This window comes from Schistocerca nitens, chromosome 1 (genome assembly GCF_023898315.1).
Source record: "Schistocerca nitens isolate TAMUIC-IGC-003100 chromosome 1, iqSchNite1.1, whole genome shotgun sequence".
NCBI lineage: Eukaryota > Metazoa > Arthropoda > Insecta > Orthoptera > Acrididae > Schistocerca > Schistocerca nitens.
This window is the reverse complement of record NC_064614.1, coordinates 741,756,753-741,783,577: the sequence shown is the minus strand read 5'-3', so window position 1 is coordinate 741,783,577 and position 26,825 is coordinate 741,756,753. Positions and strand designations below refer to the sequence as shown.

Sequence of the window (26,825 nt, the reverse complement as noted above, 5' to 3'; positions counted from 1 at the left end):
ATAACGTGCCCGAAATATTTCGCCTGAGTTGGCCATAGGAAAGGAGAACATGCTCTCGAAAGTTGTTCCGATAGCACTATAGGAGGCTATACCCTATTTAGCGCTCTGTTCGTCGTTATTGGCGTAGAGTAATGGTCAAGCGCATTGCTCACGAAACAGGCGACTTGGGATCAATCCCAGGTCCGTCCTGATTTTTTTTTCTCATTTTTATTTTACTTCGTATCTTCAGAGTGTTCGGTTATTTACGGTAGATGTATATTTCTATCGTCAAGTCAAAAATCTAATTAAAAGATTACAAAGTGCCCCTGAATAACTCCAACAACAGCGAGAGGTATCATCAAGAGAAGATGCAATTAAAATACATTCGACCGTGCTGCATCAATTCAGTGCTCTTGTGGACACCCCTATGATCTAGTACGCTTGGTTTGCATCCAAACTATTAGAGGAAACACCTTAGTTTTAAAACTTGAATTAAGTGTGCTTTCCAATGAAGCATGTTGCAGAGAAATGTAACTGCTCAAACAATGCCTTCATAAAATGTGCCTAGAGTGAAACATATAAGTTTCACATGTTTCTATGATATGTCACCATAAAAATGGCGAAACTTCTACTGTCGTAATGAATAAAAAGTAGCGCACGTAATCACAAGAATCTTTAAAATCTTTATTTTCATTAAAACTTTCGCCTAGTTATATAAATATACTACTTGAATGTATTTAAATTCTACGGTAAATAGTTGAAAAATCTGACGAAACCAAGGAAAATAAGAATGAAAACAATTGAAAAAAATTAGAAAGCACCTGGGATTGATTCGAGGTCGACTGTTTCGTGAGCAATGCGCTTTTTTTTTTTTTTTTTTTTTTTTTTTTTTTTTTTTTTTTTTTTTTTGTTCGTTCCATCTGCTCGGGGCGGACGTCGTAAGACAGCCGTTGAAGTTCGTTGATGATCGATTAACTCAGTCTTTTTATTACAGAGGGCACGTAGCCCTCTGACCGAACACGCTGAGCTACCGTGCCGGCTACGCGCTTGACCATTACGCTACGCCGTCAACATGTTCGCTGCGGCTGACGCATATAAGCGGCGCGTTCACTAGCAGAGTTCTCAGTTTAGTTTGTTCGGCTGTGCACTCGTGTTAGTTCAAGTAACCAACGACATATCACGTAACGTGTTCCTGTCTGCAGTTGTGTGTTTTCGTTTTTTGTCGTCTGTGTTGTGCATTGTTTGCAATGGCGGCGACTGAACCGACACCGGGGCCTTCGAACGCGAAAAAGTGTAGGAAGAGTGACCAATATACTGACCATGAGTTACTACGTGTGTTAGAAGATAGTGATGTAGAGTTCAGAGAGGACGAACCAGATGAGGGTGACTGGCATTTGGAGACTGCAGAAACAGACCACAGTGATGACAGTGTGGAAGCAGAACTGTCCAGTATGTTTCGTGACAGTTCGGAATCGGACGATACGGGCGACGATGATGAGGAAATCGCCGACGATAAAGAACCAGCGCTCGCAGAGGTAAGCAAACCAGGTGTTACGTGGCATGAAGAACCACATGGGATGCAGTATCACCCGTTTACGAAAGCAGAATGTTTGCTGATGAAGCCTGCTGGCAATACGCCAATGGATTTCTTTAGGCTACTGGTTACAGATGACATACTGCAGCTCATAGTTGACGAAACAAATGATAACGCACGGAATATATTTGCGAGCGCAAATACACAAGAGGGCTCTAGAATTAGTAATTGGAAACCCGTAAGTATAGAAGAAATACTTGTCTTCCTGGGGATTTCATTACATATGGGTAATGTCAAATGTGCCCGACTACAAGACTACTGGAAGAGGGATCCGCTGTTCGAAAATAAAGGAATAACGATGAGTATGAGCAGAGACAGATATTTGCTGATCTTACGCGCATTGCATTTTGCAAAAAATCCAGAGTCAGGAGAACCGAAACCAAATGATCGACTGTATAAGATACGCCCTATATTGAATTATTTCAACAACAAAATGTGTAATGTGTATTATCCAGGTAGGGATCTCTCTTTAGATGAATCAATGATTCTTTGGAGGGGACGATTGTCAATTAGACAATACATAAAAAACAAAATAAATAAGTATGGCATCAAATTGTACATGCTAAATAACCCAGACGGCTTCATCAATAAATGCGCTGTGTACACGGGGATGCGTGGTGATATGGGGGGAAAAGGGCATGCTGAAAAGATAGTATTGCATTTGTTAGAAGAGAAGGTGAATGTTGGCCATCACATTTACATGGACAATTTTTACAACAGCTTTGCCTTAGCTAAAACCCTGTTGAATGCAAAAACACATTGCACCGGGACACTAAGGGTAAATAGGAAAAATACCCCTAAAGACGTGGTATGCGCCAAGCTGGGGAAAGGGGACACCATAGCACGATATTCGGACGGGGTAATGATCGGCAAATGGAAGGATAGACGAGAGGTCTCCTATATTTCCACAGAATACCCCAATACAATGGAACGTGTGCAGAATGCACGCCAGCAAATAGTCGCGAAACCACTGCCAATTATCAGATATAATAGTTGTATGTCTGGGACCGATAGGCAGGACCAGATGTTGTCTTATTATTTATGTGAACGAAAGACAATCCGCTGGCCAAAGAAACTATTCTTCCATGTAGTTGACATGCTAATGTTCAATGCACATTACCTATATAATAAATACTCAGGGCATAATATGACTTTGTATGATTATAGAATACAAATAATAAAGGGACTACTTCCACCAATGGACGTTACAAAAGGTGTGCGTAACAAATGTAAAGACACACATGTTGTGCAAAAGCGGGACGCAACGGAAGGGACGAAGCAAGTTATGCGGAAGCGATGTAAAACGTGCGCGGCACGGGGCAAGCGTACGGATACACCATACGTGTGTATAACGTGTCCAAACCAACCTGGATTCTGTTTGAACTGCTGCACAATTACACATCCATAATGTAATGGGACGTCGTATCTACAGAGGAAGATCTGTTTGTGTTTGATTTGTAAAGTGTTTGCTTTATTTGATAGCCATGTAAATATAGTTACATTGGTTGCTCAGAATATGATGTTTCTGTACAGTACCGTATGTGGACTTATTTGTGGTTTGCTATAAAAACATCACCTCTACACCTTGAAAACGTATTTGTTACTAGCTGCAGTGCCCGGCGTTGCCCGGGTGTGTATTCATTCCTGTCTTATTTTAGTCCATCTGCTTCTTCTCTCTCTGTCCATCGCCTCCTGTTCTATCGCTATCTATTTTCCATTCATCTCAGTTCCGTTTTCACACAGGTCAATCTTCATGACATAATATTTCCTGTACTATGTGTCCCACAAGAATATAATTTTCCATGTTCCCCGGGAAGAATATTAGGAAACTGCAAAATGAGTTGCGAATGGAGTTGGTATTACAGACGTAATACATTACAACCACATGCATAGTGGGACGGATTTTCGTGCGTTTCATAGCTTTGACGTCATATCTCCTGTACTACGTGTCATACTATGATATAATTTCAAAGCTACATTTAGTGGTATATATGCATATCCTCTGCAAAATTCGTCGCGAATAGCTTTAGTAGTAATGACATAATAAATAGAAATCACAAACCTGATGTTGCGGTTATTCAAGAACAGAATTGTTTATGACGTCATATCTCCTGAACTATATATCGTAAGTAGTTTTTGCTACCATAGCAAATGATTCATTACCTTAGAGAAGATTTGTACCAAATTTGATTGAAATCGGTGTACTAGTTTAGGAGCAGATGTGGAATATCGTCACATGATGCGGCCGTTTTTGACGAATTACATTGTTCATGACGTCATATCTCCTGACGTATGTGTCGTATGTGGTTCTTACCCCTACAGTGATAGTTTTCCGATAATAGGAATATGTGTACCAAGTTTCGTTGAAATCGGTCCAGTAGGAGGAGATGTGGAACATACATACATACACATACAGTCATTTTTATAATATGTATATATTTGTGATTGGGTTTCCATAGCACCACATTGCAGACGAGTCCTGTTTCTTTTTCTTCGTTTTATAAATCTTTTGGTGTTTTCCGACTAATTCTTTTTCAATGGAGTGGATTTGTCACTTGTGTGAATTGCATTTTCTGTCCAGTTAGCAATACAATAAATAAATAAGGGGCTTTGTTAGAATTGTTTGCAATAAATGCATGTAACGCTTATAAGCGACAGACAGCAGGCAGCATTTATCACATGATCGGCATGCAGCTAAAGTGTACTTGTATTTCTATATCTAGCACCTCTTCCGCAGACGTTATATTCGTTGCCAATATCACGTTCGTGCACAACATGAATTTGTCGCAAAACTAGACATTAGTCTTGCGATCAAAATTTAGGCGTGTTCATAATTTGTATTCAGCCAGGTATGGATTACGAAATATAAATTCCAGCAGTATCTTATTATAACTTGAAACTGCTGACTTCCCTTGCAGAACAAAGTTTTATTCATCCATAAGAATTATGAAAAGATACAGTGGCGAGCTAAGTCGGTAACTATGTAAAGTTATTTCCTCGAAATAAAAATCATAGAAGGCCGTGCGGCTGCAAAGAGAAGTGATTGCAGCGCTCCTGGCAGCTAGCCCCGAACTGTTTTGACTGAGTGGAATGCTGCGCCTCTGGTAGCCAGCGTACGAACTCCAAACGAATCAGCTGGCGGCATCTAGTTTATTCGCCACAAACTTACAGGTTTCGCAGGGCTATGATTTCAGCTCTCAGCGCACGTGCGCTTACAAGCGTCCGCCTCGCGCGTTAGCGGCTCGCACTGGCGACCGCAGCGAACGTGTTAATTACTACATGCATTTGACATTTACAATTGCAGTAGTCTGCGTTCGTGACAGACATTGACTGTTACATTACATTGAAAACATTTCTTGCCCACAGCTATATCAGTTTTTTCATTACAACTAATTTTGCTTGCTACAGACGATTGTTAAGGTTATAACACATGAGATGTACATCATGTTATTCAGAATGTATTCAAAAGCAACTGCAATGTCCAATTAATCTCCATGTATAACTAATTATAACTGATTCCATTTCCTGTCAGTGAATGTTACAGTTGCATTTGAATACATTCTGAATAACATGATCAGATGTACATAATCTTGAAGGTGTTCTGTAGCGACCAAAATCGATACAGCTGTGTGCAAGAAATGTTGTCCAGAAAGTTCTTAATAGCTGTAAATCAACACTTAACAAAACTCCGTTACATTTCAGTTGCTCAGTTCTTAACAGTTTATCTTCCATTTTGTGTTCATGTGGCAGATGAATGAAATAAACATTGACACAGTTAGTTAAGGTTTGAAACACAGGAGTAGAAGTTGAACACTTAGCACCTGTATTAAATTAAATTCTGAAAGAATTCACTTACTGGCACCAAAGATAGTTCATACCAACATTGAGATTATAGTCTACTTGGTTCACATCACCGATCTGCAACTATGCTGCTATCACTAAGGTAACAATCTTATCATCCAAGGATCAATAAAACACATTAAATGATATAAAAAAATATTTTATTTGATTATTAAGTCTCTTCAGGATACATTTCCTTTACATACAGAATTAACAAAAATGCTTGAAATCATTCATAAACATAAGAAAACATTTCTTAAGAAACAGAGGGAAACATTACACCAGTCATTCCCACAAATCAAAAAGAGTATAAATATATGACAACCATCATGTTGTACATGAACCCACATTCTTATAGACAGACACCAGCAAAAGGAAAAACCTTGAACAGACATATACAACAAGACAAGGACATATGTACAATTAAATAAAAAGATGTGTAACATTTGGAAATAGTGGGTAATTTATCTTTGTACATACAACAAGAGAAAGAATCTCAACTGGAAAGAAAGGATATGACAATGCTTTTAGGTGACATTTATATTCCTTAAGTTAAACACTATTCTACTTATGTGACAGAATTAGTGATTTATCTTATGAGATGCTACACATCATCATTCTTTCTCTGTAACTCATTATGAAAAACAAAAGCTTTACTGTCAGCTAATCCCAATACAACAAGAATGATCAGTCAAGAAACTTTTTTTTTATATTTCATAATAAAATTACATAGTTAACAGAAATCCTTACATTAAATCTGGACAGAGGAGATATCAACAGACTTTCACCAGGAAACCAACTGTTTCAAAAAATAAATAAATAAAAATAGTAGAATGTAGGAGGAAAGTCCTGTTAACTAGCAGCCATGGAAGAGACATGGGCCAGATCTTGTGGAAAAATTAGATGACAGGTACCAATACCATCTGCAATGAACCATACTAATGTTGACTTGGTTTCTGCTTTTATGCTGTATGATGGCCCAACTGAACAGCTCCGTCGGGAGGGTCAATATGCAGCTAGATCAGCTGCTTCAGGCAACTACTTTGTCAGGCATAGGTTTGGTTCCTGTTGATGCATTGGTAGGTGGGACTTTACAAGGCATGGCCAGCATCTGAATAGGAAAGGGGTGAAAAGCAAAATCTTTTGGGGGGGGGGGAGCAGGCACAAACTTGCAGAAGTAACTCGTTTTTAGGCTACGAACTTATGCTATTAGGTTTATTGCAAATTTTGGTGGTAAGCATACCAGTAAATTAGCTTACTATGCCTATTTTCATTCACTGCTTTTATATGCTGTCACATTTTGGGGTAATTCATCATTAAGAGAGAGAGTATTCATTGCACATAAGTGCAAATCAGAATAATGCCCGCAGCCCATCTAAGATCACCTTGCAGACCTTTATTTATGGAACTCAGGATATTCACAGAACCTTCACAAAACAAATATTCACTTATGAACTTTTTTGTTGTTAATAATTCATCCCAATTCAAAAATAACAGCAAAGTGCATAGCTATAATAGCAAAAGAAAGTATGATCTTCACTATTCTGGGTTATATCTGACTTTGGGATGAAAAGGGGTGAATTATACTGCCACAAAAATCTTTGTTCATTTACCTAATAACATTAAAAGTCTGATAGATAGCCAAACAACATTTGAATTTTTAGATATGATTTTGCATATGAAGTAGCAACTGTAAAAAAAACCTGTGTAACAAAAACATTCCACTATGAAATGTAGTATTCATGAACTATGAAATAAGTATTAATTTAATGTAATGTAATGAGCAGTTCAGTCAAAAGGTAAACGGCAATCCCATTTAGAATATGGTCGCAGCTGTGGTGCCTCTTTCATAGTCCCACAGGATGTAATATGGCATTGTTAGTGTAAAGTTCTATATGGCATGGTTAGTGTAAAGTTCTATATAGCATGTACAAAGCACAATCTCTCTGTTGATAGCCTACAGCTGAAGGAGCAAATGTTCCCGAGTTAGTTGCATATGGTGTTCTAATGCTACAATCTTGAGAATAAATTATACCTATTAGTGCAAGTGTGCTGTGTAACACCACTGTTGACTGTGGATGAATCTGGTGCAAGATCCCCTGTTATTTACTGCCTCACTACACACACTAAGCTTGGCCTATGCAGGTTTTTCCTAGATCAGATACAAAAGTTTACTAGAAACACGAAACACAAGACGACAGTTAGTCTCATCAACAAAGCTTTTATTAATACAGTTTGGTGATTGTGACAGCTGCTACAATGCCAGGAGAATGTAGTTATGGGTTATACTGACCACAGGTTGTGTGCCTCGCATGCTGGCCAGAAGTGGAGACACAGGACATGCGCAAAACATAAATGGAAATTCAGTGCTGAAGAATACTGTGTACACTGTGCTGAAAACCTTGCACTTACAAGCACAAAAAGAAAAATTCTCAGAGCTATTGGATGGTTTCCTTACTTGTCTTTTGCATATACATGGTCTCATCTACTGTTTCCACTCCCCAAGAGGTCGTGTATAATGGCCTCAATTTCTGCACAGGATGGTGTTGCAAATGAATGTTCCTTCTTTTCACATGTCTTCCTTACTGATTGGAACTGTCTCTGAATCCTGCATGTCTCATTTGGTGGAGCTGAAGTTACTGGAAAATGCGGACCAACGAGTTCTTTTTGCGATGCAATGCCTGCCCTCATTTCTTTAATTAATTTATCAAATGATGCAAGGAGAGAGCCAACAGATTCGCTGTTAGCACTTCTTGCTAATTGTTGCACAATAGTCAGCCTGTCTTCCAAAGCAGCTCGGTAGTCGACAGTGCTGCCAGCAGCTGAAGTCTGCTGAGCAATTATTTGTGTTAACTCCTGCACAGATGACTCTCTGCAGAACCTGTCTTGCGTAGGGAGCTTTACAGTTCCTTTGCTGATTTTCACTGCATGAATGTGTTCACAGAGGTTACCCTTGATCAAATTGTCTGTGCAAGAACACATAACTGTGTACACAGATCTGAAAAGAAATGAAAACTAATACATTATACGCACATGTGGATTAACATCTCTTAAATTGGCACAAATGGTTGTTACACCTAGGAATTTAACTGTTGAAAATAAGTGTACATACCTTGCACTCAGGACAGGACAATGGGCATGCAGTGCAAGAGTTCTCTGTATAGGTGACAGTATATGGGGGCCGATCAGAAAGGGTGTTTACATCCCATGTGCCATCTTCAACGCAGTGTATCAGTTCCTTATTGATACCACAACCTCTTCTGTGACTCTTACTTATTTCAGCACTGCGTATAGTTCTGTGTCCCCTTACAAAGCCTTATTAATCTTTGAAAAAGTGAGTCCCTCGTTCTGTGCAACAGGGCTTGGATACATTTATCTACTCTGTTATTTATTTTCTTCAGTAAGTATGAGTATTTAAGAGTTTTATGGTTTGCTTCTAAGAACATATTTGTATTAAGGCCAAGTCCAATTCTGTAGCTGTATGCCCACATATGTGCCTTCCATGAATATCTATCTTTAAAGTACTTGCCAAACTCCTCAGTTCCTTCCTCCTCTGCACTCCAAGTAAGAAAGCCATCCAGCAGCTCTGAGAATTTCTCTCTATCTGTCTGTAAGTGGAAGTTTTCAGAGCTTTGTATACAGTACTCTTCAGCATTGCATTCCCATTTACTTTTGCACATATATTCCGTCTCCATGCCCGATCAACGTGCCAGGTACATAACAACCTATGTTCACTATGGCCCATAACTACACTCCAGGCACTGTAGTAGCTGTCAGTCATCAGACATGAATACCTATAAAAATAAAAATTAAACACACATGTTAATGCTATAGTTATTTTCAGCAAGCAGTGGATCAAACATTCTCTAATGAAACTGTATTCTTACCTTTGTTTTAATGTTTCCAATACATTTTTTAATCTGCTCAAAGAAAACTCGCATGGACCTTGTGTCAGTATGTGTACTGAGGCAATAAGAAACTGGACATCCAGCACCAAATTCATCCATGGTCAACAGTGTGGTCAGATAAAATTTATACCTATTAATGCCATGTGTGCTGTCTATCAAAACTTTTTTTGCCATTTTCTGCTGATACTCAGTCATAAGGGCTATCATAAAGTCACTTTCTGATAATTTGTTTCCATTATCCTCAGTGCCTTGGGCTTTGTAATAAATCACCGGGGAATCTTTCCCTAGGCACTCTTGTTGTCTCACCCAAAGATCAACATTGGTTGCATCATCTTGGTGTGCACTACTATCGTCCAGCTTGTATTCTTTCCTAATATTTCTAATATCTTGTTTGCTTAAAAGATGAACTCTTCTGAAGAGTCCAAGTTGAATGCTCTCTCTCACTTTCTTCAAAATTGTAGTATCAGGAACACCTTGTGCAATTAATTCAGCAACCATTGCCCTGTCAGCTGTGGTCAGATGTAGGCTACCCACAGAGAGACTGTGTCCTGTAGAACTTGACATTAACCATGTTAGATGACATTTTCGACTACCAAACAGGCAGGGCAGGTGTCACCAATTTTGATTGAAGGTTCCCTTAACCTTCTGCCTGAAGCTGTTTTGTCAGCATATCCAGAACGGTGGCAAACAAAATAATCACATTTCTGTTTTCCCCTTGGTCTTATGAAGGAAACCTTCTCTTCAGCTTCCATCTGTTCCTTCCACAGAAAGAACTCTGAAACTAAAATTACAATGCATAAGAAATACAAACTTAAGTACAGCATTTGTGTGTTATTCTGAGGAAATAATTTAGTTGAAATACACAAGATAACACTGAATAAGGTCAAAACATATTAGCAGCTCTCTAATAATTATTATAAGCAAGGTGCCTGAGAAATAATGGTAATGGAGACAGTCTCTCCTACTCATGTGTCATAGAATCTGAAAATGGTTGAGGTATGTACATACAATCAATGTAAGAATGCTTTATACCAACATTCCAAACTAAGCCTAGGGCTACACTACAGATCAGCCTGCCACCACCACCAAGATTTAGAAACATGTAGCATGCTGGGGCAAATCCAGATTAACACCTTAATAAGTCCGTCAGTTTAGAGTTGTTTAAGTTATACACTGTAGATATAGGCCTATTGCCAATCATTGATTACCCTATGATACTTTCTTACCTATATTTACATAAATGATACCCAACATGAACACTAATAATAACTAAATCATATCATTAACTCACTGGAAAGTACTGCATGTACAAACAATGTACAAATCAGTTATCTGGCAAATAGAAATAATAAACTATGCTTTTGTTTCCTCACCTTCCACAGAATTAAATGTCATTTCTTTGCACTCCATTCTCTGTTGGTGAACACACTCCAAATGGTGTATCAGTTCTTGCCTCCGAGGGCATCTAAATGTATTGCACTCGGTACATGCCATCTAAAAAAAAAAACACAGGTTTTTGCTTAATATCTTAATAGCGTACTGCAACGGGAAAAGAACGTGTAAGCACAATTAATGCACTTATTCATCCATCATGTTTCATACTGCCAATTATGAAGGAGAATCTTCAGGGATGTAGAATAACACAGTGAAGCCGCGGTGGGAAACTAGGGCCTGCGTTACTTAAATATCTAAAATAAGTTATTTGTGCTTCATGAAAGTACTTTAGAAATTTAGAGGAAAGACCGCACCCCCGATATCACACTGGTGATATCTCCATATTTCCGCCAATATAGCACGCTTGACTACGAACCAGCCATCTGCTTGCAGTTGTGTTACATTAAGATTCACGCAGCATTCATTCATATGGTGACAGAGAGGTAACCAACTTGCCTCCTACCTTTCCAGACGCGAAATTGAGTCTCTTCAAGTGTTTGTTTACGTCTGTTACCAACTTGTCGCAAATATTGCATATTTCTTTCCTAGGATGTACATAAATATTCTTGCGATGCTTCACCCTCATATGTCGGTACAAGCTTTTTCTTGTATTAAAATTTGTTCCACACACGTCACACAAGCCTGCCACACCACGAGTCCGTTCAACATTGTCCATAGTAGTGTAACATGCGACGATGAGATGGGTCCCGCGAAAATCATACGAAGCGTTCAAAGATCTACCTACAAGCAGCTACGTCTCATTGGCTCTTACCGCCAACCAATGAGATTTCGGTGCCAGTTGAAATAGCTACGTATAATGCCTCGTGGTTTGAACCTACAGAGTTGAGAGGTTTCGCTCAAACCTCCAACTTCCAGGTTTGCGCACACCTCAGGTTGGTGCAAATCTTCTGTCCACACGCAACGATCTGTCTGCGCACATGTGATGTGCCATGCGTGTGGACGGGCCTTAATACATTCAGAGTCACATTTCTGTTTGAACAACCAAAATTGGTGCTGACTGTGAATGTTGTCATATAATACACAGTCTAACATAACAGTCGCGACACTCACTGCCGTAAAAGTTGTTGCCGTTTGACAGATGGAGCGACACTAGCGCTCCAAGCGGCAGGTAAGGTGAACGTCAGACGCGTCGTAAGCATAATGTTTGTTTGCATCCATTTCCTACGAAATTTCCGAATTATTCGGGTTATTTTCTTGCATCCAAGAGTTTGTATAGTATCAGAAGGCATATATGTTTCTAAAAATGATTCTAAAACAAGCGCAAGTATGGACAAAAACCATGAATAGAACACTTGTGACATTGGACAGAATTGCAGCTTACCACGTTGATATCAAAAGAATATAAATACACAGATTCACATGTAAGAAACACAGACATGTACCTCTACATGCAAAAGCGATGAACAGCTCGTTTATCGTTCTGTAGGCCTACTGTGTTTGTCATTGTCGCCTGTTGCCACAAGTACGACCTCCAAATAGTGGGAGAAATATGCTGAAAACATTATAATGAGCTGATTACATAACATTTCACGAAAAACCAAATATTTGAATAATTTTCAAACAATCTGTCTGTAGGCACTTTCCTTGTCCCATAATAGTTTCGCTCGAAGTCTAGCGATCTGCACATTCTGACACTTCACACGCTTTTGTAAGACACGAACAGCTGCACTTAATCTACCCAGTTCATCGTCAATGTAGGTCTGTGTTGACTATTCTCACGAATCTGGCACTAATACATGGAGGGTTGAACTTGCTGCTTCTGTGTCATTGGACTGTTTTACAACTTTAGATTGACTGTCAAATCTTTGTGGCAGTTTCCTTCTCATCGTCAGTTGAGGTGGCTTATTTGGAATGTCAAACAGTGTGGGTACTGCATTCCACGCGTGTTTGTTATTGTCTGTGTTCATGAACTGGTTTTGTTCGAAATGTAGCGAACAAAACCTAGTATTATTATACAGGTAAACCGGGTCTTTCTTCATAAGGTCTTCTCGTCTGCTATTAACTAGCCATTTTTTGCTCCTAAAAAGAAACATTCATCATTTATACACATACATTTGCAAGTGAATCCTGACGATACATGGTATATACCTCTCAGGATCCTTAGGAAACCTAAAAAAAAGACAGCTGCGGTGTCTTCTGCCTATTGCTGCTGCAATTTATTGCGCTACAAACGCTCCCGATGGTAAAAACCATTGTATAAATCAAAATAAACAATCACTATTCGCTTTCACGATCGCGTCAAACTCACAGTTCAACCTACCGGCCGCTTGGAGCGCTGCTGGCGCTGAAGGCAACAAAATCGGGGCGAAGTGTCGCGACTGTTATGTTAGACTGTGATATAATATGCACTCAGTTAACAGTACATCGATTTCGTGAGGCACGACGTTCTTATAACGAAGTTCAAACGTCGGTCAATAGATGGCACTAGGCAAAGAATGTTAATTGCGCTTTTTAGTTGCTATCTGCGACTTCCAGTTGCGGTTTGTCACAGAAATCGTAGTTGGACTCGATAGTGAATCGCAGAGAAAGAGCGTAGTACGAACTTTGGCCAACAGTGCACTGTTAACTGCGCTTTTTGGTTGCTACTGCGACTTTTTAACTGCGTGTTTTAGTTGCTACTTGCGACTTGTCACTGAAATCGCAGCATAACACCAGATAGCAGTACGAAATGCGGCCAACAGATGGCACACGGCGTTGAATGTGAAAGATGTGAAATGGTACTTGCGACTGCTAATTGTGACTGAAATCGCAGTTAGATACTGTAAAGTTGTTATTGTGATAACTGTGACTTCTCAAACACTGTGATTTCTAACATACGCGATTTCCTGCCACCCCTGGCCCTAGTGCTAATGTTTGCGCAAACAGATGTGGCTTATTGTCGGGAATGTATTGATACCTTTAAGTTCTAATTATCGCCAGAAATTAATAAAAAAATCGTTTTCCACCGACACGCCAACTGCAAAGTAGTAATTTGTTGAAGCAATGTATGTGCAGCAAACATATTTCGTTTTTGAACTTGCTACAGCAATGCAATGTTAAGCTGTTGTGTTATATTGGCAGCAGTGTATCGCATACCAGGCCACGAATGAAAAAGAGATGTTTTGAATGTGAGTTATAATGTACCAAAATGAAATTTTTATTTTGAGAAAATGTCATAAGTAAATATATTTTCAACATTTCAGTAAATGTCTGCACCTGACAAGATAAAGAGTTATGAGATAACGATATATAAGATATAAAAGAACGAGAGTAAATACACGTCGTTCTAATTTCAGTTTTTGCACACTTTAGGCTATTTGAAAGATAACATCAAATAAAATCTAAAATATTGTGATGCAATGAATGCTTTGTACTGATTGGATTATACAGGACCTAGTCAGTATGCAACTGTCACACAACGGAATCCATTTACTGGAAAGTGGATTATAAAACTAGTTTTGGGCAGTGTAACTTACATTGCATAGCCTAGTAATAATTGGAAATGGTTTCAGGACCAATTCGTTCACGGTTCCAAAGATTATAAATACATTGACAACAAGGCTCTTTCTATCTCCAGATGTGGTAGATAATAATTTGATTCACCCTCTCTGACATGTAATTATTACAATATGTTGCCATGCCATTTCTTGTTTTGCTGTTAGTATGCTGAACACTCTTCCTGGCATCCTTTAACTATAAATTATTATTTCTGTTTTTCTGTGGTGTGATTGTGTGGCATTTGTCCTGGCACGTTCATTCTATTCCTTGTAGGAATAGCAATTTGTTCAGAGTTCTGCCCTTTGGAAGGAAAGAGAATTTGGTCAGACAAGGTGGCAACTTGCTCAAAACCCAGGCTAAGAGGGACCCAGCTTGTATTACTGTATGTAATCCTCACAAATTGAAAAGCAGACAACAATAATCTCACAGGAGTACGTTAAGGTAAAATCAACAAAGCACTCAACCTGACCGGCTCAGATTTGTTTCAAATTTGGTGCTTTTAGTGATCCAAATAAGAGACAGAAAACTGCCAATTTGCAGGGTTATATGACAACTGTGAAGGAAGTTCCAGGTCTGCAAAGATTGGAAATTGTGTGAAATTACACTTGCCTGGTTCAGTGTAAACGATTATAAACATGATTCTAATCAAGATACATCAATGAAAATTGTATAATTGAAAAGCAAATGAGTAAAACTTTATATTGACATGCAAGATGGTGGGTTTCAAACTGTTTTCACATACAAGGTCATTGATCTTAACCTTGATCTTGAATATGTGAAATGCCCCTTCTTCAATTTTTTTGAAAAACAAATAGTTGTATTGCTCCAAAATGTTACTACAAACATGGTAAATATCAAGATGGCACCCTACTGGCCTCATGCCCAAAATTTATTTCGTCTACATCACTGCACTTACAAAATATAGTAAGCAGCCATGCATCTGTTCTGTTCTCCTCCCCTTCCTCCCAATAGTCTGTCCAGTTGGTGAACATGTCTTGCAGTGAACAGCTAGTCACAGAGACTTTCGTCAGCCAAACATCATTAGCTTGTTTCATGGATGTATGCAATCTGCAGTGTACAGTTGCTGTAGTATTGATTAGCAGTTTGTTAAAAAAAAATCACGTCTAAATAGTATTTTTACAATCCATGTAAAGGAGAAAGTGACACAAGAATACAGAAGAATTATTTGAGGAATGTTTGGGAGTGTATAGTAAAAAAAATGTCCAAATGTATTGCTAGGTGGAAAAATTTGCAGCAGATGTAGAAAGCAAATATCACAAAACCCACCAATCCCTGCAGGTGTTGCCTTAGCTGTGCTAGGTACTTCCATGAAATAGTATCAGGTCTGGCACTTGACTCTTTTTAAGTACTATCCTTCAGTCTTTAAGTGAATCTCCTGTGAAGAGAAGGAGGCTTCACAGTGAGATAAAGTATCCAAAGCAAATACTGAAAAAGTTGCCTCGGTGTTGGAGCATACTTATACAGTACAACAAGGAAAAAAAAAAAGAATATGAAAGAAATGGAGAAAGACAAATCATAGCTCCGCTGAAAGACAAGTTTCACAAGTCAGACTGTATGTGTGACAAAATACAAATTTTGGTACTACTTCCAAAGAGCTAGAATGTAAGGAAAACCATGAAAGAATTTTCTACTTCAGATTAGACAGATCAAAGAGTAAAATGGTTAATAGCAGAACATGGTATACTAATGACACCAAATGCAGTCAGGTAAGACACTGTATGAGAAAACTGTTCAACATGTATGTGGTTTTTACTATAATCATAATGTGATCTGTGTGATGTCAGGAAGAAAAAACTGTCTCTATGAAAGAAAATGGAATTAGAGTACATACGCAGGAGCAGCTAGTGTTGCATAATCTTAACGAAATATGCATATTTCAGAGATACATACCCAGAAGTAAATATTGGATTCTCAAAATTGTGACCACTGCACTGTATTCTTGCCAATGCCAGTGAGACCCATTCTGTTTGTGGGCTTCACACCAGAATTTAAGTTAATGTTTGAAGGATGGAAATTGAAAGAATTAACAAAGTATGAAGAACACAAATTACCATTGTACATGCATTGTGTAGCTTTTGTTACATGTAATCCTGCACCTGCAATATGTTTCTTAGGCACATTTCCTTATTGTCCGAGGGTGACAAGACAGACTGATTATCTTTTTGAACTGTTTGCTACAAACAGTGTTGATGAAATTGCATACAAGCTTGGTTAACAACAAATAGGGTAGTTCTAGAGACTAGCGAATTCAATAGATGATTTCATTGAGGTGTTTGCATCAAGTTTATGACCACTCCTGCTACACTTTATTTGTCATCTAGCAGCAGTCACAGTTTTTTTTAAACCACTAAAGAAGAACTTAGAGTAAGTGAATATCTTATTGTTTGTGATTTTGCAAAGAATTGCTCCTTCACCATTCAGGATGAAGTACAGGGATTTCATTGGAATAGTTCACGCTTTATAGTTGACCCATATGCTGCTTACTACAGAGACACAAATGTTAATGAAGTACACCATGTGTCTTATGTGGGAATATCTGTCTGCCTTCAGCATGATACAGTTTGTGTGTATTCTTTCCAGCACAATTTCATCAATTTCTTAAAATGTCACTTTCCAACTCCAGAGCACATTTATTACTTTTTGGGTGGATGTGCTGCCCAATACAAAAACAGAAAAAAATTCAGTAATCTGTCATACCGTCAGGGATATTTTGATGTTTCAGCACATTGGTATTTTTTTGCCACAGCACCCAATAAAAAACCTTGCATTGGGGATGTAGGGTATGGTAAAGAGATTAGCCACTCTTGCCAGTCTAAACGACCTCATGAGAAAGATGTTTCGACATCACAGTAGTAATTTCAGCGGTGCAAAGGAAATGTTCCTTCATGTGTCTTCCATTATAAATCGGCTTCCCATATGATGAAGAAGTTGCCAAGGTGAAGCAACATTTCAAGAATACGACGACGATTCCAAGTACACATAAGCTTCATTATGTAATATGTATTAACAAAGGTATAGTAAAAACAAAGACATATTCTGCTTCTTTAGTAAACAGAGAAGAGTCAGTGATTGCTATGGTGAATTAAATGTTGGTAACAGACGTACATGGATTTGTTGCCTGTATGTATGACAGTCATTGGTGGGTTACATATGTGTTGAAAATTTCTGAAGAAACAGATGAAGTATAGGCCAGTTCCTTGCACCCACATGGACCATCTCCATCATTTGTTTTTTCTGCCAAAACTAACACTTGTGTTGTCAGAAAATGTGACATACTCACAAGAGTGGATCCAGTGACACCAACTGGAAGGACTTGCAGTCTCCCTGCATCATATCTGGTGAACATTAACAATTTCATTGGAGAATTGTGACATGAGATTTTACCACATTTTATTACCTTTTCATTCGAGCTACACTGTAAGTGGTTAATAAAGCCACCAAATAATATAAACCATGCTTTTATACAACATTACTTATAAATTGCTCTTTTTAATAATTTGTGTTTCATATTTATTTGTTACCTTCTGTGTTTTGATAGTGTGCTGATAAAATAAATTTTTGGGCATGATACCTTTAATGTGCCACCTTGATAATTACCATGTTTATAGTAACATATTGGAGCAATACAATACTGTTTTTTTTTTTCAAAAAAAATTAAAGCTGGGGTGTTTTGAGATATTCAAGATCAAAGGTTAACTCATCGTGTTGCGTGTCAATGTAAAGCATTACTCAATAGCTTTTCAGTAATACAACTTCCGTTGCTGTATCTCGATGAGTACCAAAATTAATTTATGCTGAGACAGATGCATATAAATTTCGCACTATTTCCAAACTTTGCCCCCCTTTAACTTTCTTCACTATTGTTGTACACCTCTGCAAATTGTTAGTTTTCTGCCTCTTATCTGTCTCACTGAGTGCACCAAATTTGAAAGAAATCTGAGAAGGTCAGGTTGAAAATGTCACTTTCCTTTAATAGGATTGAAGCTTGCTTACATGAACTCTTTACTAAGAAAAACTTTTCATCTAAGAAATCTGGTACAGACATATTGATTTGGGTCTTCTCTCATGTTTCCACATAATTCTAGGCAAATGCTGAGACTGTTTTCCGATACGCTATGACTGACATTTTTGTTTTCCCTTGACTGTTATTAAGATTTTGTCAAATGAAGTTATATCCTGTTTTTTTGTTATTTTAATTTGTCATTTTACAGTTCAGCATTTTCTTATTTCAAATGTTTTTGTTGTGTGTGTATTATGATGTGATATGGTTCACTTTGTGTCTCACAGGGAACAAATGAAATAAAAATTAAATAAAACTACGTCATTTAGCTATATATCATTTTCAGTGCTCCTCTCCCAAAAGCATTCAACATTATTCACCCACCCCCTTTTTACCTTGTATCGTCAGGACATCACGACTGTGCCTAGAATGAATACACAAAGATTTATCAACAGCAGCAGATGCACTGGTGGAGCCAGAGACTGACCACACAGTCTCGGATAGCATGAGTGTCTTATAGATGATGACATTTTGAGGCAGCCAATATTGGGTTACAATAGGTTTCAGTCATGTATATAAAGACAATACCACCACTGTTACCACATAGAAGATTTGCCCACCTCTGTATGTCTTTGCCTACAGGACTTTAATGCTCTTGGAAATTAATGCTCTCGAAGACTGTGTGGTCATTCTCTGGCTCCCATAGTGCATCTGTTGTTGATAAACCATTGTGAATTTGTTCTAGATGTAGTTGCAAGTTAAGTCCTGATGATATATATATATATATATATATATATATATATATATATATATATATGGATTACTGGACATGGTAATATTGCCACAGTTATGTTAATGGGTCATTGTGCTGTGTATACATTATTTCAGTAAATGAAACTATGATGTGATTCTTTAGACTTTACCAGTGATTTGTTGACATCTTGAGATGTCGGTTACCCTGCTGAATATCAGCATTGTTCATCAGGGGCCATCTGATGAAGGTAACGAATCACGTTGTCAGAATATCATGCATGAATGATGCTGATATCCAGCAGGGTACCCGAAATCTCAAGATGTCAATAAAACTATACATTGATCTTGCCAAAAGCTGAGAAGTGACTCTGGGTCCTCAGCAAAGTAACATGTCCTCTATGATCTAATCTGGATGCTCAATAGATAATGATGAACATAATAGTGATGAACATTGATGACTTATTTGTATTTTCTTTATGTGGTTGTTTATACATCATTGAAGGTTCAAATATTCTTCGTGGGACAGAGCATGGTTTAACTCGTTCGTTCGTTACAAGACTCCTAAAGTTTCTCTTCACCTTATGATTTTACATAATGTTTGGTCTTTGTTCCAGATGCTGCATTGTACCTTCACTGTGATTTGAGAAAGTCAAATAAATGACTCTTGAGAGAAGAAAAGATGCCAAACCTGAGGACAAAATCATACTTTTAAAAATGAAAATAATGTGACAGTTTTGTGCACATACAACAGGTGTAAATTTGTGAATAATGACAATCATTATAGAAAGACATTTTGCACCAGCACAGATGCACACTATAAAGGCTGCACATTCGTGTTAACTGCACTGTAAAGAATATGAAGTGACACATATTGTTTCTTTGCTAAATTGGGTACACAGATTTTGAAGTTGTTTGTTGTGTAAGGTTTGTCACAAAAAATAATACCAGAGATTTCAAACCACAAATTAAGCTTGGATTAGAAATGTCAGAAATGAATGAATGCCTTTGTGTTAACTACTGAACAGTGATAGCAAATATACAGACAAAGATAGTGACTCTTGAGCTTACACTCTGCACTAATGACATTTTCTCCTTCAATGGGAAAAGATGAGATGACAGTTGTGTAAAGAAAACAAAAAATAGGCAGTTGGTATAAAGAACCTAGTGTCACTAGAAAACCCAGGATTGACGTATATTAAGTGCAATGTGGAAGACTGATGAAACAATAGCTACTAACAGGCAAGAGGGAAAATCCAGAGTACTGACAATAAGTTCCAAGCAATTAATTCGTTAAGGATGAGAACTAAAACCTGGAATCATAGTAGCAGGGCTTTGAGAAGGAGGAGGGGGTGGTGGTGGTAAAAGGCAGGTATGAAAGAATAAAGGAGATACGGAATTCTGCTTGGAAACTGAAAAATTGAAGGGGTAACAAAGTAAGGGCAAATGAAGATAGACTGATGATGAAAACTATGGGAACAGGTATGTGTTGGAATACCAGTTATTTTATATAGCATTCGGAGTAGAGGAAATGTGATGGGAGAAGGAATGGGTTCATCTTGAATGAGCAACAGAAGTGGCTTTTAGAGTCACCTACATTACATTGCAAAGCACATTCAGCAGCAGGATATCTAACATTGACTGCGTAAACATTTTGTCTGTGGATTTTCGCTTGTATTTGGAACTGGATTTTATCATTTTATCACAACTGAAATATGTAATGAAACATGCTGGACATAAGACAAACTTGACTATTCTTGCCATAATCATAATGGTAAAATTGAAAAAAAAAGTTAACCTTTTCTCTGTAGTCGCCCTCTTGAGTGGATTAGTGTCTAGTGCTCAGTTACGTGATAACCGTCAGCATTTTTTCAGATGATGGTGTCCCATTGACCAAACTGTGCTATTTCAGATTGTTATGTTCTGTTGCTTGATTACAAAAGTGATTTATGTACATTTTTCCCAAATAATCATCTCAGCACTGTACTTTATGAATATATAGGGTGACCAGAAAATGTGTGAAACACTTGTAGGGATGTTGCAGGGGAGATTGTGCTGAGATGTAAATATTAAGAAAAAAGTTGATATGTTGTGCCATTTCCAAGTTATTTAGCATGAAGTTAGCCAATCAGGTCACTGTGTGCTCAAATTCAAGTTTCAGCTAACCAAACAAAGCACTCGTTGGGCAACACAACAGCCCCGTCCCCTCAGCAGACCACTTGAATGCGAACATGTGTCTTCCCAGTTGGCTAATTTCAATGCTAAATAACTTGTACACAGCATACCTGCTCTGCAACATCCCTACAAGTGTTTCGGACTTTTTCTGACCACCCTGCATATTTATGCCCCCTGTCTTTATCAATTTCAAGGAAAAGTTTCTGTCTTGAAGGAATATTTTCATGGGTTTATGATCTGCCATTTTTAGTTTATGGTTAATACATTGCCAGGGCCAATTTAAGGCCCAAGTGACAAAAGCTGCTATTTGGGGTGCCAAATTGAGACGGGTATGAGAGGCACCACAACTATAAGATTTCCATACAGGACATATCACAATTAGTAGTGGCTGCTTGTGGCACCAAGCTGAGCACCAGAGTCATCCAAGTGTAGCATATGTATAAAATGCATATCACAATTAGCAGCAAAAATTGACAGAGGTGAAAGTGTAAGAGGGGAAAAAGGGGTTGGGGTGAGGAGTGCCAAATGATAAGTTGCTTATGTGGAAAAATGTTCTCAAACTGCCCCTGTGCATTGCTTATCTTAAAAAATATGTGTTCACGCAACTATCATTCCTTTTCGCTAAAATTACCAGAAACTCATTAGTGAAAGTCCAATAGATAACCAGAACCCTGTTGGCATTCATTCGTAAATTTCTTTAGTATTTTAGAAACATTTGGGACCATTGAACTTTACAAAGATCCACAAAAATAAGTTACAGACAGTTACAGCCAAACTACACGAAACATTCTGGAGCCAAATCAACACATTTAGGAAGTAAGTGTTCCCAGAATGAGCCATGTTGCCATTACAAACATTTAAAGAGAACAGTTAGAAATGTGTAGTCCTACATGCAACAGATGAACTGTAAAAACTGTGCTAGCAATGATGATGATTTTATGTCAAGGTACTCTGCCAGCAGCCAAAGTGAATTACTCATAAAATCATGAATCTGTGCAACAGTGAAAAGGTTAATGGTCTGCAGGTATTTCTGCAGAAGATTACCAAACTTGCTGCTGGAAGGTATTGCACTACTTTATGATTTGCAAGATCACGAATGTGCAGTGAGAGGCAGAGAGTAGTCAGTTACCAATCACACATTCCATGGAATGAAGTAATTCTGGATACAAAAATTGTACCAATAGATGACATAGGCAAGTGAATTATTATATTAAATTCAGAAATATTATGGAAACCAGAAAAAGTTATCAGCTATGCCTAAGTTGCACAAAAACTACAAAAAAGGATTAACCTTCCAGAAACTTGGCTATCTTCAGGAAAACTGAAATACACCAGCATGTGCTTTAAAAATGTAAGTCTTCTTTTATGGAAACATGGCAGTATTGTGGAATAGTGGTAAAAGGTGTGACATGCATATTGATAAAATATGGAGCCACATGCACTGCTACAACAGTTGTTGCCAGAGTGATGGTGTAGTGAGTGTTCACGTGTATTTATGTTGGCCAACACATCAGATGACTTCATAATAGTTACTGGAGGGTTAATGGATTATATGACACTAAATCTAATTCCATGTGCCATGAAGAGATGAAAAGAAAAAAAGTTGTAAGTGGCCTCTATTAAAGCTGGTAAAAGGGTCACTGGAACACAGTGAGGACATGACAGACTAAAATGGTAAATAAAGCAGCCTCATCCAATTCATATAAATATGAGATTCAGCCAACTTAACCAAATATACAATTAAACCATAGCTGTTAGTTTTAGTGGAATAAAATTGGCCGTAAGCTGTCTTTCAGTTCAATGAAATTCTGGAAACAAAAAGTGCCTTTTTAAGGCGGGTCCACACTGAGCGTGCCGCGCCGTGCTGCGCCACACTGCTGCACCCCGCGCACAGCTGTTCCAGAGAGGAGAGCGCCGTCCGCGCTCCGAGGCGCACACTGTGTTCCAGTTGGAGCGCGCGCATGGTCTGAAGATGGAGCGAGCCGAAGCCACGTCTAAACTAAGCACGCACAAACGTGCCACTTCCTTTGATGTACCAACAACAGCCGGAAAACTGCGCAGCGTGGCATGACGCGGCGCAGCGCGGTTCGCCGTCCACACTGAGCCGCGCACGGCCGTTTTGCGCGGCACGGCGCGCTCAGTGTGGGGGTGATTGCCTCCACACCATTGGTATCTACATTCAATAAAGTTGATATGATGATAGATGTTACATGGAGCTTGGTGGAAAAACAATTAAAAAAGGAAACATGCCACAGCTTTGAAGATAGTGACACCAGAAACCATTAAGAAAGTTACTGATCATGACTGGAAGGCAGTCATAGTCCCCATATAGGAAACTGTGAATGTGTACCTGAAGAGGAATCCATTGATGAAAATTTCTACAAGAGACATAAGAATCAAAGTGGAATTTGCAGATGGAGAAGAAAATTCTGATAAACAGGAACTGTCTACTAACAATGTAGGACATACAATCCTAGGTGCTGCAAGAAACTAGTTCTTCAGATGTAAAAATGGAAGGAGTAAATGTAAGGGCTCACTGTACAGTTGATGCTCCGAGTTGTCAACAGGCCTGCAAAAGAGACTAGGGTTATTTCTAACTTTTGCACAAATCCTTCTTCAAAGCTGACAGAATATATCAGCACAGCTATGTTCTCCTGGCTGACTGTATTGTACTGACAGTGCAGCTCAGCTGTGGGTTTGGCTGTGTGGGGTGGAGTGGACAAGGGGAGAAATATGGCAGGGAATAAGTGGAAGGGTTCGAGAAGGGTAGCTGACAGCTGGGAGGGATAGGAATGTGGCATTGGTGAGCTCATTCTGGCTGTAGACACTTGCACAGGTCACAGTGAAGTGAAGGTGTGTGTTGGAAGGGAAGAGGAAGAGGGAGACAAAAGTGAAGAAAGTGTAAGAGAAGTTCGAATGAAATTAGTGTCATGGGGCTGGGGTGGAGGTGAATGAGGGGCAGAGGCTAGTGGAGACTGAGGCCAGAGAGGTTGCAGAATCAAGGGAACTGTGAGTGCAGTTCCCATGTATGTAACTCAGAGAAGCCTTTGTTAGGATGAATGATCCAAATGGCATTGGTTGTGAAGCAGCCATTGAAATTGCAGATGTTGTGCTCAGCAGCATGTGTTGCCATTGCGCAGTACATTCTGCTCTTGGGTATAGTTTGGAGGTGGCCATTCATTCATTCATTCATCCTGCAGTTATATCCACCTCTCTGCTGTTCTGTATCCCCCTCCCAATCCAATCCTCCAAATCATTGTGTGTAGAGGCTCCCCCCACCAGCAGTCATAATGAGCTCACTGTTGCCATATTCCTAACCTTTACAACTGCTGCCTCTCCTTCCCCCCTTTCAGCTTCTATTTCCCAATCTTTTCCCCTACTCCCTCCCACTTTTCTCGCCTTGTTCATTCCACGCAGCACAACAGCTCGCCCAGTTGTGCTTCTGTCTGAAGAAATAATTACAGGTGTTCTGCATACTAGTCTGTCCTGTAAGGGCATCTTCATTTCTGCATAATTTCTACAACCTGCATCCAAATGGATCAAAGTACCGTACATTAATCCCTTCGTTACAAAATTGATGATATTTTTTATGCCTCAGGATGTGTCCTATCAATGTATCCCTTCTTTTAGTGAGGTTGTGCTATACAGTTCTTTCCTGCCCATTTCAGTTCAGTACCTCCTCATAGTTATCCAGTCTTCCCATCAAATTTTCAGTATCCATCAATAGCACTACATTTAAGAAGCTGCTATTCTCTTCTTGTCAGTACTGTTAATCATCCACATTTCACTTCCATACAAAGCTACGCTTGAGAAAACACTTCGTAACACTTTAACTTACGTGTAATGATGACAACTTCTTGTTTTCCAAAATGCTATTCTTGCTGCTGCCAATCTGCATTTCATATCCTCTCTACTTCGGCCCTCTTCACTTTTTTTTTTTTGCTGCCCAAACAGCGAAACTCACCTACTACTATTAGTGTTCCATTTCCTAATCTAATGACCTCGGCATCTCGTGATTCACTTTAACTACATTGCTTTACCCTTATTTTACTTTTGTTGACGTTCGTCTTGTAAACTCTGTTCAACTGATCTTCCTAGTCCGTTGTCATCTCTGGTAAAAAATGTCATCATCAAAGAGTGAATTTTCATTAACATTCTCAAAGTTATAGTTCTCTTATATTCACACCTGTTGACATCTGTCTTCCTTCAAATAGGAATTGTTACATTCTTGATGAAGTCTGAGGTATTCACCTGTCTATTATATCTTGCGTACTAATTTGAATAATTTTGTCGTGGTATGTTTTCCTGAGTGCCTCAATAATTCTGAGGTGCCTTGTTCCAGCTTAGATCTATTAGTGCGCTATTGAATTCTACTCACAGTATCATACCTCCATTCTCAACTTACTTCTTCTTTTGTTTCTACAATATTGTCTTAAGTTCATTTACCTTATGTAGCCCCTGTATCACAAAGCTACACAAGTCACCCACTTCAGCAAGGTTTACAGTCCATGGAGAGGAATGTAGTATTACACAGTATTTACATTTGCAATCAATTAAGTAATTTCTTCAAAGTTTTTAGCATGTCTAAGACCTTTTGTTCCGTATACATTGTTATGACTTTATGCAGGACAATACAGTGAAAGATTTTCATTACTGCCCTACTTCTCATTCACACTGGATATGCAAATAGTTGCCTATCTCTCATTTTCAATCACAACATAGCACACTTTCCCTCATTGCCTCACATGTACTTTGCTTATTAAACTAAACATCATCACTGTGGTCCTGATCAGCTGACAAAGTATGTAGTGCTACATTATGAAATAATGCATGTAGTGTGTGCAATGACAGAGAATGAGAAATAAGTGAACATTGTAGCACTAGACTTTTACATTACAGTATTCTTCTTTGCGAAATTATTGTACACTAGGGATAAACCAAATGAAGAAGCACTGTTTCAAAAAGACTGCCCTTGTATCTGGGAAGGTGGAGGTTCCAATCTCCATCTGGTCATTCTGATTTAGGTTTTCCTTGTTTTCCCTAACTAGGGTATTGTTTTGTTCTTAAATTGTATACCACAACATGTCCAATGTCCTCGTAAAAATGGGATGTGGATAAATAAAACTACTACTGTTTGTACTGTACATACACGTATATCCCCCCAAATAAAAAATATCACAAGCCACTATTAGTTATTGATAGTATGTGCAGTTTAGGCTATATACACAAATTTGTATTTGTTCTCTGCACTGATTTTAATTAACAGCACTTCATTTGTCGTATCGTCATTTGAAGCCCATTTTTGGAAGCCTTATTGCACAAGTTCAGTCTTGCTCTAGGCATAGATCATTCTTAGCTGGAGTATTAATTTGGTGTACACATTTGTAATCATATTTGCTCAGTAAAATATTTTTCAGCAAGGTCTTTTTTTTAAAAAAGAAAGAAAATTGTAATGTAGGGGTACCTTTCTCCTTTCTTGTGTGATCATTTCACTGTATAGTAACAAAGGACAATGTTTGTGTGACGGCTTGTGCAATAACCATGTGTGAAAGTCATTGAGGCAGAGAATCTTCCATTTTGATTATTGTTTTGCAACCTCCTCCCATGCAATCAAGTATATGTTGTG

The 26,825-nt window shown here is 38.5% G+C and overlaps 2 protein-coding genes across 5 annotated transcripts in view; one reads left to right on the top strand and one right to left on the bottom strand.

The window, feature by feature from the left end:
- Positions 1-9,476: 9,476 nt before the first annotated feature.
- LOC126236932 (uncharacterized) lies at positions 9,477-11,355 on the bottom strand. Its single transcript, XM_049946617.1, has 3 exons — positions 11,219-11,355; positions 10,695-10,815; positions 9,477-10,096 (listed from the first exon to the last, which is right to left on the bottom strand). The coding sequence occupies exons 1-3, from the start codon at positions 11,339-11,341 to the stop codon at positions 9,894-9,896; spliced, it is 447 nt and encodes a 148-aa protein (XP_049802574.1). The 5' UTR covers positions 11,342-11,355; the 3' UTR covers positions 9,477-9,893.
- Positions 11,356-13,501: 2,146 nt separating this feature from the next.
- Positions 13,502-26,825, top strand: part of LOC126260340 (protein PTHB1) — a 126,466-nt gene continuing 113,142 nt past the window's right edge. Inside the window, exons 1-2 of one of the 4 annotated variants that reach the window (XM_049957668.1) lie at positions 13,502-13,883; positions 19,642-20,506. In XM_049957668.1, coding sequence (XP_049813625.1) covers positions 20,485-20,506 — 22 coding nt within the window. In that variant the 5' untranslated portion in view covers positions 13,502-13,883; positions 19,642-20,484. Of the gene's footprint in view, positions 13,884-14,673; positions 14,695-19,641; positions 20,507-26,825 lie in introns of those variants that run through there. The other 3 variants (XM_049957681.1, XM_049957689.1, XM_049957675.1) reach the window with 3 other exon arrangements.